Genomic DNA, 13,153 nt, shown 5'->3' with positions numbered 1-13,153 from the left:
CTCAGGGCCGAAACAGATGGGTCGATAAGGCCAGCTTCCACACGGCTTGTGGTGTTTAGATGCCGCACACCCCCATGATGCCCGGATGTCACGCTTGTCAATTACATGAGGGCAGCTTCCAGTTACTGTTTACATGCCACATACTGCCAGAGCGTCTGGAAGCCATCTCAGCAGGTCTGTCAAAGGCAGCTTTTTACTGTCCCAAATAGCAGCAGATCTTTTCCACTCCTATTTGGGCAGCCTCTGTGGTGGATTTCAGCTGTAACTTGTGGTTGCTGTGGTGCTGGAACAGCCCCAATCCATCCTTTTCAGGCAGTCTGTTTTGCCCCTCAGTTTATGAAAGCTTGTACAATTTTTTTGCTCCATCTCAAAGGTGCTACAAGATCCCTCTGCATACTGATAAACCAGATCAACACAGCAATGTCTTTGAATTCTATCCCCATCTGGTGTCTAGCAGCCTTAGAGTTTAAAAGCAAATAAAATAAAATAAAATAATCAGTACATCAGTTATACTAAGAACAGCTCCATACTGATTTTACAGCCTTCCAGAGGTTTTTGGACCACAACTCTTAGCAGCTCTGGCCAGCATGGGCAATGGTAAGCAACTCTGGGACCTGTGGTGCAACAACAACATATGGAAGAGTAAAGAATTCTACTACGTCATGATTACTATAAAGCTTGCAGATCCTTAAATTTCTGCCCCAAAGGTTAGATCTGGAGATACTGTGGTTGTAAAAACCAGCAGGGCTATACAATATTTCAGATACCTAAGCTTTAAAAATCTATTTAAAGTTTGCACAGAAGTCACTGATAAATTTAATATTTGAGCCCAGAAATCTGAAAGGGAAAAAAAAAATTCCCAAAAAGCACCATGATTCGACCTATTCGATTTCTTGAGATTCTATGTGTCATTTCTGGAACTTTTTTCCTTGCCAAGCTTTAGATTTATCACTGTTGATGACTAAATTATTCTCTGACAAAGCATTGAATTATCCTAATCTTCTCATGCCTACTTGTTATTTTGAAAATGACATCAAATCAACTGCATTAAAAAAAACATAAAGCTACAAGCTTATCCTAAATCCTGGGCATATACTGTAAAAACTTGGTTCAAGCCAATCTTGAGACAATTTATACAAAAACTGAAAAGAAAGAATGCTAAAACACAGCCTTTTAAATGAAGAATCCTGGTTCAGTCAGACATGAGGAGTTCAGAGCCAAGTACAAACAAGTGGAGAAAAACACACAACTGTTTAAAATAAATATTTTTATTAGCGGGATTTTTTTTCACAGTTGTTCAATTTTGCTGCAACTGTTAAGCCTTTCAATTGAGAGTTGTATGAAAACACCTTACATGCTTTATTTTTACTATTATTCATAGTTTGTATTGACAAATAAGATGTAAATTTGGATAATTTCAAGCCTATTCACATCATAATTAAGGAATCATCAAGCTCCGTAATTTATTTATTACAATTTAATCCGCATATAACACCATCCTGAGGTCTGTAGCACTACTGAAAACATGCAATATACCTCTGTAGCAGAACTGTAGAAAAACTATACAATGTTTTTTCAAACCACATCTACAAAAAGGATATACTAGAATGTTTTAATATAATTTAACAATAACTGGTCTGGCTAACACTGGAAGATGTTACATCTTATGTGTTTCTTGCTGTGCTGATTTTATGCATCTTTCAGTCACTGAATATTAATAAAAATTGGAAAAAAATAATTTTAGTAGAACAAGCCAATATTAGGTTTCATCTTTGGTTTAAAAAATGAAAGGGGGGGGGGGAATAACCTGAGGTCCCACTTAGACTAATTAAGTTGGGGGTATATATTTGCTTTTAAGTCTCCATATTTATGTAATTAAAGTAGATAGATGCACTCAAAATAATGCAGCAGTATGCCTTTGATATACTTGCCTGGTATACATTTTTCCTAATACATAAAGCCAGAAAAAAAAATACAAGTAGAATCTGCCTAGAGAGAAAATGAGGACATTTCCTATAACATTATCCCGCCTGTCTTCAGTAATGAAATTAAATTAGTACAGAGACTTTGACTATGCACTTCTCCAGAAAACCCTGAAGACTGATACATTTACTTATGCGCTACTTACAGTAGGAGGCAAACCCTGGTACTTAAGTGATGGTTTTAAAAACATAAGATACAGCAATATAACATGAGAGAATTAATATAAACAGCAAGAAGAAGGACTACTATATTTTGTTCTCGTCAAGGGAAAAGATGAAACCACACAGCATAGTGATGCAAGCTCCAGAAAAAACTGTCTTCTAAAAAATTAGAAGGTCTTCTTTGATGTTTATAGTATGAGGTATTAATGTGTGAAACCAACCTGTTGACATTTTATATTGGCTGGAAAACACTGTCAGGTCTTCATTTGGTACATGGCCACATCTGGTTGCTTGCAGGTCAAGATGGCAATTATCAGGGCAGTATGCAAACTGATTTTTCAGTGCCACTGTTAGGTACAGTTATCATCCCAATGTTTGCTTTCAGTCAGTAGGATATTGCCACCTAAATCTAACCTCTTTTCCCAAATAGAGTAATGGGAACTTGGAAGGATGACATTTATGTAAATCGTCCTGATTTAACATGTCTACTCTGCTTGAGATTAACACCAGATTTAGCCCGTAAATGTAAATAGTAGCAGTTGGCTTTGTAAAGGCTGAACTTGTAAAGGCTGAACCTAACTTAATTTCACCCAGCTTCCATTTGAACTTAGAAACAGCACTGCAATTTAGATTCTGGAATGGTGAAACCTTTTTTTACCACATATATTCAACGTTGTGACTTTTCCACTTTAGTCTTTTTTCAGTCGAAGTCTCTTCCAAGCTTTCACAAATGCCACTTGTCCCATTAGGAATGTGATGGTAAAATTCCGTTTATACCAATCCCTACATATCAAAAGAGCAGCATCAACATTTAATTAGCCATCATGAAATACTTACTGGCTATAAAAAAAAAAAGATTTTGAAAAGCCTTAATCAAAGTAGTATTTTGCACAATTAAGAACATCAATACTTCTAGTCTTTCAAGTACCAAAAAAGATGTCCCAGTGTATAATCTATGTATGGCCCCAGGCTAGTAGCCAAATATTGCAGATATAGGCGTGACAAAAAACTGATGACTTGTCATATCTGTGATTATATAAGCTGTGGTAATGTAATGAGATACCAATGCAGTAAGGGAAGAATTAGCTTCAGGGACACTCCAGCATTTCTTTTTAAAGGAGTGTTTTTATTATGTAGAAAAAATTAAAGGGTCAGACATTTAATCCAGCATATCAAATCATTTGATCTAAGGAATATATTGGTTCAGGGCAGATTTTTCTTATTAACAGTTGCTTGGTCCAGACTTATATTGTGAAGTATGGCACTTATAACTTGTATACTAAGAGTTTTTAAAGTTTGTATTGTGTTTTTAAAATATTATACACCTCCTTGAATCCCATACTGGGAGAAATGTGGGAAATAAATTAATAAACAACAAAGGAATGTACCCGTTAGTGCCTAGGATAAAGATAATTTCACTCATTAGTTAATTAATCTGATGGTGTCCACAATCCTTAACATTTGGATTGCTCCAAATTCTATGCAAAATGGACCGTACCCAGCTATTTTTTTCCAAAAAGAGCCAAAGTTTGCCAACCAGTCTTGAACTTACACAAAAATGTTTGGGATGTCCACCTAACTCTAAATGTCAAAGTGGTAAAAATTGATTCATAAATGTGAATTCGAGGGGGGAAAAGTAGAATCTAAAGTGTTTGATCTGGAAGTATCAAAAGTAGTTCAGGGTTTTATTATGGTCTTTGTTTTGATCCAATTAAATAACATATCAAGTTTGGTGATTCTGCGATCAAGCATGGGGATTGTATAGCATAGCAGACAAACACTGTAAATTACAGTATAGATGTTATAATATTAATATAATTACTACATTATTCATTTTTTTAAAAAAAATCTCAAAGCTGTTTATAATAAAACCAGTGGCTAAAATAACAAGACAACAAAACAAAAAAATATGTTTTTAAAAAAAAACAATGCATTAAAAACTAGGAATAAAAGCAGGGATAAATGCCTGGAGAGAGAGAGAGAGAGAGAGAGAGAGAGAGAGAGAGTGTGTGTGTGTATATATATATATATATATATATATAGAGAGAGAGAGAGAGAGAGAGAGAGAGGAATTCAACTAAATGAAGTCTGCCACAGTTTCTCACCTCTGGAAGCTCATAATCCATATGATTTAATATTGTTCTCACCTGATCCTTTGTAGATACTCTTTTGCCAGGATTTATTAATTAATCGCCTTTTTATTAAGTCTCAAGGCACTAAACTAGATAATCACACAGAGTCTGTAATAACATATTGCAATGGACTTCTGCCTGAAAATAGAAGTGCTCCAGTTCAAAACTCCAATCAGCTTTGAACAAGAGCCTCAAGACAGAAGAGGAAAGACTGAGACAGGATAATTATCTTCTTAGTTAACCCACCCTGGTTTCCTCTCCTACTGGATAATTTATGTTTGTTTTGAATCTTTAAAAAGTAAATATAAAGAAAGAATGTTTTGAGACTGTTCGTTTCCAGGGATTCTTTTCTCACATTAAAATACGTATTGCATGCAAGTGGTATAATAGGCTATGGCTATTCAGTGAGGTCCAAAATACCCTGCAGAAACAGTCCAGTCTGAAACTGCTTTAACTGCCCAGGCTCAATGCTATAGAAATCTGGGAACTATAGCTTTGTGAGACATTGAGTCTTCTCTGTAGGAGAGCTCTGGTGTAACAGTAAACTACAATTCCCAAGATTTCCTAGCAGTGAGCCAGGACAATTAAAGTGGTCTCAAACTGGATTATTTCTGCAGTGTGTTTTGGACTGGAGTTTCTAATCTACTTGCTTATTGTTTCAAATAAAGTGGTATTTTTCAGACTGTAATTCCCATTACGATTCTGACTGTCAGTACCTCAGAATGTAAATGTGATAATATATATCTTATAGATTTATTTTCAAGAAACAAGCAACTGAATCAGCCTTCCATCTTAATAAAAGCTGCTCTTCCCTCTATAAGAAAGACTTGCTAAATGGGTTACTAATGGTTTTGATGTAGAGTCAAAGTAAGTCAGTCATACTTAAGTCCCATTGGAATTAACTTATTTAAATACCTTGAGTGAATTCCCAGAAAGGTGGGAAACAGACATCTACAAAACAATTTTAAACAATCATTGGAAGTAAAGTAAGTCTGGATTGTTGTTGTGTACCTTCAAGCCTTTGTGACTTATGGCGACCCTAAGGCCTGGCAAGTTTCTTCAGAGGGGGTTTGCTATTCCCATCCTCTGAGGCTGAGAAAGTGTGACTTGCCCAAGGTCACCCAGTGGGTTTCCATAGCTGAGTAGGGACTTGAAGCTGGGTCTCCAGTGTCACAGTCCAACACTTAAACCACTACACCATGCTGGTTCTCTAAATCTCTGGGGGTTTAGCCCCCTGTAATAATGAAAGACAAAAATTGCTGTCATATGCCACAATATATTTGTTAGCATCAGACTTGATGAGGGGGGTTATGGGCAAGGGCTTGCAGGACCTGAGCAAGGAAGCAGAAGATAGGGATTCTTGGAGATGTCTCATCCACAGGGTCACCATGAGTTGGAATGGACTTGAGGGCAGCTAACAACAACAAATGTATTCACGCACACCCATAGGTCCAAGAACAAATACTAAGGCCTGTTACAGACGGGCACCCTAGGACGGACTCAGTCCGTGCTAGGGTTAGAAAGGGGCGTCTCTTCCAGACGCCTCTAACCCTAGCACGGACTGAGACCGTATGAAATAGCGGCGGCCGTTCCACACGTCTGCCGCCATCTTTACGTAGCGGACGCTCTGCGTCCGCACGTCGCACCCTGGATATGATGCCGTGAGTGCGCGACTAGCGCCTCGCGGCATCACATCCGGGGCCCAGGAAGGAGCGCGATTTTCGCGCTCCTTCTTTGAAGCGTCCGGGAACCGCGCTGTTTGGCTGCTGCGGTTCCCGGATGATGCAACCGGCGGCGGCAACAGACCACCGCTTTTCGGCGGTCTATAACCCGCCTTAATTTGTATCCTATTAATCTTCTGCAGTGAAAGATAATCACACTTTATTAACTTTTCTGATCATTTTTTACTGTTGGGTATTGCAGAATATTAAGTGTTGTTTCACTATATTTTGCCTTTATTTTTTCCAAGCTTACTTGGAAAAAATATATTTTGAAAGAAATGATAACAATGCCTGAAACAAGTCCCATATAAAGCGATGTCAAAAGCCACGTTAAGCACAATATGACTTACTACAAGGTATATATAGGCGTGTAGCCAAAGTAAATTAATGCTGTGCTAGTCTGTTCAAGGTAGTTGCTCTGTTTCCTGATTAACATTTAATGCTGTTCTTCTATCTCTCTCTCCTTGTGAGTCTGTGGATAGGACTATGCCTTTTAAATCTTTGATTGGCATGCAGTATAACAGACAAACTATAAATAATAGATGGCAAAGTAAAGATTCTGAATTTTCAAAACAAATGCAGAATGGCGTTTGGACTGGATGGATCTGCAAACTCAGCATACAGCTCTACAATTGTTTAGGCCAAAGTGGTCAAACTGCAGCTCCTGAGATGCTGTTGGGACTGCAATGTCTATCAGTCTTAGCTAACATAGCATTTGGAGCTCTACATTTTACTCAGCCTGATTTAGACTAAACTCCTGAATCAGGAGTAGCAACAGAGATGGGAGGGAGGGAGGGAGGGCAGAGTGGTCCTCTAAGGGGCCTTGGAGGCCTGCATCTCCTGCCAAAGAATAACTTGTCCCCGTCCCCCCCCCCCCCACATGCCTTAATGACTCAAACTTTGGTCATCCAGATGTTGTGGACTTCAGCACCCAGAATTTATGATCATTGGCCAAGCTGGCTGGGGCTTATGGAAGATGAAGTCCAAAAAACCTAGAGGACCGAAGTTTAGGAATCATTGCCTTAAGGAATGTAGAGGACAATTCTGTCAGATTTTAGAGCAGTTTAGATCTAAAAGAATCCCATTTTTTCCAATAAGAAGTGCTGGAATTCAACCTCTAAGTCACTTCATGTTGGAAAAAACACCTTTCCTGGGACTAAATGGTCAAGTGTGGAATGTGACAAAACTGCTCCCAATGCACCTGAGGGGTCTGAGGGACAAAAACAATTCATTCTGGAGTTACAAAAATGAACCTGGGTGGGCTACATGAAGCCAGGGTGCACACGTTCCCTCGTCATGTCTTAAACACTCTTATGACACAACCTGTATATTACTATTAAACATTTCCATTGAGGTTGTGGGCTTACTCCTATGTAAATTGGCATATGACCACAGCTATAGATGGCAATCCTTTCCATGTTCCAAAACACATTGCAGAAGTAATCGAGTTTGTTGCTGCTTTAACTACCCTGGCTCAATGCTAGGGAATTCTGGGAAATGTAGTTTTGTGAGAGATTTAGCTTTCTCTGTCAGAAAGCTCTTGTGCCATAATACCCTACAGTTCCCAGGGTTCCCTAGCACTGAGCCAGGGCAGTTAAAGTTGTCTCAAACTAGATTATTTCTGCAGTATGTTTTGGGCCCATGTCTAATGAGTGAGCCTCATGAAATGCTATGTCAGCTTCTTCTCAGTAAGTATACAAATATAAATCAGACACAAATAATAGGCAAATAAGGATCTTTTGTAATCAGAAATGATATATTCAACACAATGCATTACTTAAAATAATATGAACAAAAATGATTCAACTTCTAAATTGGTCTGTTACAGGAAACTTACAAAAAGCAAGGTCAGTTGTAAAATAAATTGGTTAAAACTTAAATTTTTTCCTTTTGAACTTGGGAGGTTGCTATTGAAAAGGATCAGAAACGTAAATGAAAGAGTAATTACTGCTGTCGCTTTTACTCCTGTGATTGAAATCTGGCATGCTGCTATACAACCTTGTGCCAAACGCAATATGCCACAAGGCTTTATAATCTCTGCCTCCAGGGCTTCTAGTCTTGGACAGATCAAGAGAAATGAATAGAGAAGGGTGAGGGATAAACAAAGAACGTTGAGAACAGACCAATGAGGACTGAGGTGGCAGCTGAAAATGAACAAGGTGGTCCATAGCATTGTCCATAAACAGTTTTGTTAAAGCAACAGGTAGAAAAGAAAAGAAAATTGATTTGACATAATAAAATTACATTTCAGATACAGAAGTGATATTCTCACCTGTTGTAGTATATATGTTTTTTGAAGTTTTTACTTAGAAAAACTTTGTAAAATTCTGCCATTTCTTCTGCATTCAGTGTAGCTTTTTGGCCTGGAAAATAAAAATCATCACCCGTCATCCCTAAACCAAAAATGCCTCCGACTTATGCCAGTACATGCTTTTAAAGACTAATCTTGCATGATCAATTATAACAAAGTTCATCTAAATTTGGAGGATGGGGGGTGTGCCCACTCTGCAGAATTAAAACAGTTTGACATCACTTTGCCATGACTCTATCCCACAGAATCCTGGATTTGTAGTTTGGTGAGGCATCAGAGCTCTCTGACAGACCAGGTTGAATACCTCACTGAACTACAAATCCCAGGTTTATGTAGGACAGAATTATGGCAGTTAAAGTGGTGTCAAACTGTATCAAATTCTACAGTGTGGCTGCATCCTGGGAGATAAGGGTATTTTACTCTTGGTTTTGCTGTGGTCTCTTGTTTGGCTTGCTCAGATTTGGGCAAGTCACTATCTTTCAGTCGCTCTCCTTAATACAAAAGGAGTAAAAGTGCTATGTAAGTAATAAGCAGTAGCATGGGTAACAGCTGGGTTGAATAATACATTATTATGGAGTATCTGTCTTCTTTGGAAACTGAGTAGCTGCAGTTTAGGAGCAGAATTAGAAAGAGGCTAAAATTATACATTTTTAAAATAATGCTAATCTTTAACAAAAGCTCACTGCCTGGGGGCAAGTGCAATTTGAGGATAAGAGACTATGAGGATATATAGTATTAGTAAATCCATATTAAATATCACTGATAGATACATTTTTAAAAAAATGAAAATACTTCATTGCTGTTTCCCTATAAAGGTATGGTGTAAGTATTTGGTCTACAACATTTTCTAAGGCTTAAAAACACATACCACCTGAACCTTCCTTTTTTAATCAATGTGTAGTAACAGTAATCTAACCTCTTTCATCTCTCAGCTGTAGACCTTTGGCTTTCAATCTGGAGCAAACAAATTCTTCTTTTTCCTGAAATGTGATTGGGAAATAGAATAATGTACAAGTTGTTAGCATATTAGTTGGCTTCATTTTAATTTATTCATAAATGTTATGGGATGTGAGACTTAATGTTCACAAATCCCTTCTCATCAAGTATATGAAACTGGGTCACTAAATGTTCTTCAGTAAACAATTTATTTGAAATCCTGCAAATGTAGCAGGAAATTCACTGAGGTAACTTCCTACTGGCCTAATTACCTATTTGGCTTGAGGGGAGTAAAACTGCTGCAAGATTGGGAGCAAGCTTGTTTTCTGCTACTCCAGAGAACAGGACCCGGAGCAATGGATGCAAGCTGCAGGAAAAGAGATTCCACCTCATTAGGAGGAACTTCCTGACAGTAAGGGCTGTTCGACAGTGGAACACACTCCCTCGGAGTGTAGTGGAGTCTCCTTCTTTGAAGGAATTTAAGCAGAGGCTGGATGGCCATTTGTCAGGGATGCTTTGATTGAGAGTTCCTGCATGGCAGGGGGTTGGACTGGATGGCCCTTGTGGTCTCTTCCAACTCTACGATTCTATGACTAACAAATCATGTTTGTCAAGCAGTGCTTTCCCCAGCTAAAGACCTACTTCTTGTAAATGGGCATGAGGGTTTTTTTCCCTTTAAAAAACCCCCCATCATCAAGACATCATAAAATGCATTATTCAGGGGATTTATGAAGCAATTTATAATTCCTAAGAATGGCATAGTATACAGACCAGACTTAAAAGTACATGGAAAATCAAGAAAGTCCTGTAAGATTCCACTTGGCAATTTCCCCTGCAAGCTGTTAAAGGTTTCCCAGCACCACCAAGTGGTTTTTTACTTCCTCTACATGCTCACCTTTCTAAATGATATATTCTGGTTCGCCCAGAACTGTTGATTCCAAATCTGAGTTTCTTGTCTAAGCTCTCTTAGTCTTCGTTCCAAAGGGGATTCATGCTTAGGAATATAAAATATTACTGGTCGGAGGTTTGAATATCGATCTGGAGGGCCAATCCAATCGTGGCAAGAATGTGAAGGAGGACAAAAGTCTGAAGTCTAAAAAAGAAAAGTAAAGATATTTAATTTTTTTCTAATATAAAGTATTATAAACCATTTCTAAAAATTTAGACAATTTTTAAAGAACGTTCTGAAGGTACTGCACTGTTTTAAAGTCCATGGATTTAAAGTGCCTTTATCTTTTTAAATTGTATGCTATTTTTAAACAAATGATCTGTTTTAATACTGTAATAGTTTAATTCTGTTTTAATTGCCACTTTTGTATGTTTTTAATTCTCCTCTGCTTTGAAACCAAATTTTGGGGGGCAATGGGATATAAATAAATATAACAATAATAATGCTACATTATGTTATAAGAAAGTCAATTAGACATCAGTATAGATTAACAACATGAAGTCTTTGGATCATATATATTGGAATGCTACGCAATTACAAAAACAAAACAACACAAAAACCGATCCCAACCAATTATGTTACTAAAGAGCTGGAAGCTGGTTTGGACCTTTTAAAGAAATACATGGGATTTAGATTAATTATGACTGTATCTGCTGCAAGTATTATTATATTTGGATTCAACGTATAATGTTAGATTAGTGATGTAAAATACAACTACGATTTAAAAAAAAAAACCCTCTCTCCTAAGGGGGAACCCCCCAATATAATTTATTTTACTTAATGCATTTCTTTGCCACCTTTCAGGGCTGCAGTCTTCCAGTGCAGTTTACAATATAAAACATTAAATCAAATATCATACAATCAGATTCTTACCAATTTTAAGAATGATCCAGCTTTGGAATTCACATATTAACCAAGATTTTTTTCCCCCAGAGTCAGTGCACATTTTTTGCTGCTGTTGACTTTTTCAGGCAATGTGAAGTCGAAGGCTTTCATGGCCAGCATCCATAGTTTTTTGTGGGTTTTTGGGGCTCTGTGGCCATGTTCTAGAAGAGTTTCTTCCTGAGGTTTTGCCTGCGTCTGTGGCTGGCATCTTCAGAGAAATGAAAATATATACTCCTCTGAAGATGCCAGCCATGGATGCTGGTGAAACGTCAGGAACAAACTCTTCTAGAACATGGCCACATTTTGTAGGCAAGTTGAACTATTCGACTGTGTTAGCACAGTTTACCTGGTAATAAGTCCCATTTTCATTAACAGCTCTTCTAATAATATGGCAGGAGTAACTACACCTTCAGGACTCAGTAATCTTCTATGGTTACACATATTATAAGCAAACTGTTAATTATATGCATCAGCAGATACAAATAAGCATGAAATGCCATCATCTATTCTTTTTTTTTAATGTCTCAATATTGATGGATAGGGAGTCTGTATGAATGGTAAAAATGAGGAGAATTGGAGACTGAATGCATATACAGAATATAAGGCTGAAATGGTAGTGTAAGGAAAACAGAAGATGTAGGATTAGTGAAGGAAGCAAGAGTAAGTGCTGAGTAAGTATGAGGGTGTATAGAAAAGGTATGAGGGAGGGTAAGGTTTTGAAGGAAGGAGGTGGAAGACAGACAGAAAGAGTTTAGAAGTAAAGAAGGTGAAGTCTAACTAGAAGGTTTTAAGAGAAGGAAAATACATGTTTAAAGTTGGTAAGGGAAGGGAATGGTGTGATGTTGGTAGAAGGTGAAAGGCTGGAGGAAGGAATGGACAGAATAGAAAAGAGATTAAGTAAAGGATTGGTATGTATTTTTAATGTAAGATGTTTTGAGAGATTTGATTGCTTGGTTTTATTGTTATTGATTTTGACATGTATGTCTTCTTAGATATTAACATGTACACAAAGCTTATCGATCTGGGTTTGTATGTGTTCATTTATGTTGTGTGTTTTATGCTGTATGTCTTTTTAACCAATAAGCATTTGTTAAAGAAAGGTGTCTCTCATCCTGGGGAACTGTAACTTGTTGACACCAGTCTTATTATTTGTTTATTGGTGGCATTTATACCCTCAGAGAGGCTTACAATGATTATTCTTTTTAATTAGAGGGTCCTCCGCAATCCCTCCAAAATATTACTTTTGCTACAAACAGAGGAAATGATGTGTCTTTCTCTTCATCTGTGGCTTCCTTTCCAATTTTATCTTCAGTTTTGTATTTGCACTTGCTGCTGTATTAACAACACTGAAGCTGCATCCACACTGGAGAAGTAACCCGGTTTGGCACCGCTTTAACCGCCCTGGCTCATAGCTATGGAATTCTGCGAGTTGAAGTTTGTTGTGGGCCCAAACTCCAACTCCCAGAATTCCATAGCCATGATGCGCCAGAAAAAGAGTTAAAGCGGTGCCAAACCGGGTTATTTCTCCAGTATGGATGCAGCCTGAAGTCTAACCCGCACAGCAGAATTAACGCAGCTTGACGCCACTTTAACTGCCCTCTTTCAATGCTGGGGAATCCTGGGATTTGTAGTTTGCTGTGGCTCCCTGACAGACAAGGCTAAGTGCATCGTAAGACTACAACTCCCAGAGTTCCCTTGCACTGAGCCAGCCCCCCCCTTCTCTCTCTGCCTTTACCGGGCTTTCCGAGGACGGGGCCGCACTACTCTTTCCCGGCCCTGCAGCGCTGGAGGGAGACGAGGCCGGCGGCGAGGAGGAGAAGGAGCCGCGACCAGGCAGCGCCCGCCTTCCCGCTGAGCCCCTGAGGGAAGCCCTGCTCCCAATGGCCCTCGCTACTGCCGCCGCCATGACAGGTGGGGCCTCTCACGCATGCGCAATGGAAAGGAAGCAGGCCAGCCATCATTGGGAAATCATAACAGACAGCCGCGGCTGTTGATTTTGCTTTACGGCACCGTCGCTGCTATTGCAACTGCCATGATCGTCTGGGGCAACTCACGCATGCGCAATGAAAAGGGGT

At 38.6% G+C, this 13,153-nt stretch overlaps 1 protein-coding gene across 1 annotated transcript; it reads right to left on the bottom strand.

Annotated features, from left to right (window-relative positions):
- Positions 1-1,252: 1,252 nt before the first annotated feature.
- Positions 1,253-13,087, bottom strand: COA8 (cytochrome c oxidase assembly factor 8). The gene is made up of 5 exons (XM_089523618.1): positions 12,814-13,087; positions 10,140-10,337; positions 9,225-9,288; positions 8,270-8,360; positions 1,253-2,927 (listed from the first exon to the last, which is right to left on the bottom strand). Exons 1-5 carry the CDS (start codon positions 12,982-12,984, stop codon positions 2,834-2,836), a joined length of 618 nt encoding a protein of 205 aa, XP_089379744.1. The 5' UTR covers positions 12,985-13,087; the 3' UTR covers positions 1,253-2,833.
- Positions 13,088-13,153: the final 66 nt, after the last annotated feature.

The sequence above is a fragment of the Sceloporus occidentalis genome, unplaced genomic scaffold, assembly GCF_023333645.1.
Source record: "Sceloporus occidentalis isolate IW3139 unplaced genomic scaffold, rSceOcc1.0.p SCAF_4, whole genome shotgun sequence".
In the NCBI taxonomy this organism is placed as follows: Eukaryota; Metazoa; Chordata; class Lepidosauria; order Squamata; family Phrynosomatidae; genus Sceloporus; species Sceloporus occidentalis.
The sequence above is the reverse complement of the archived record's forward strand: the minus strand, read 5'-3'. Positions and strand labels throughout refer to the sequence as shown.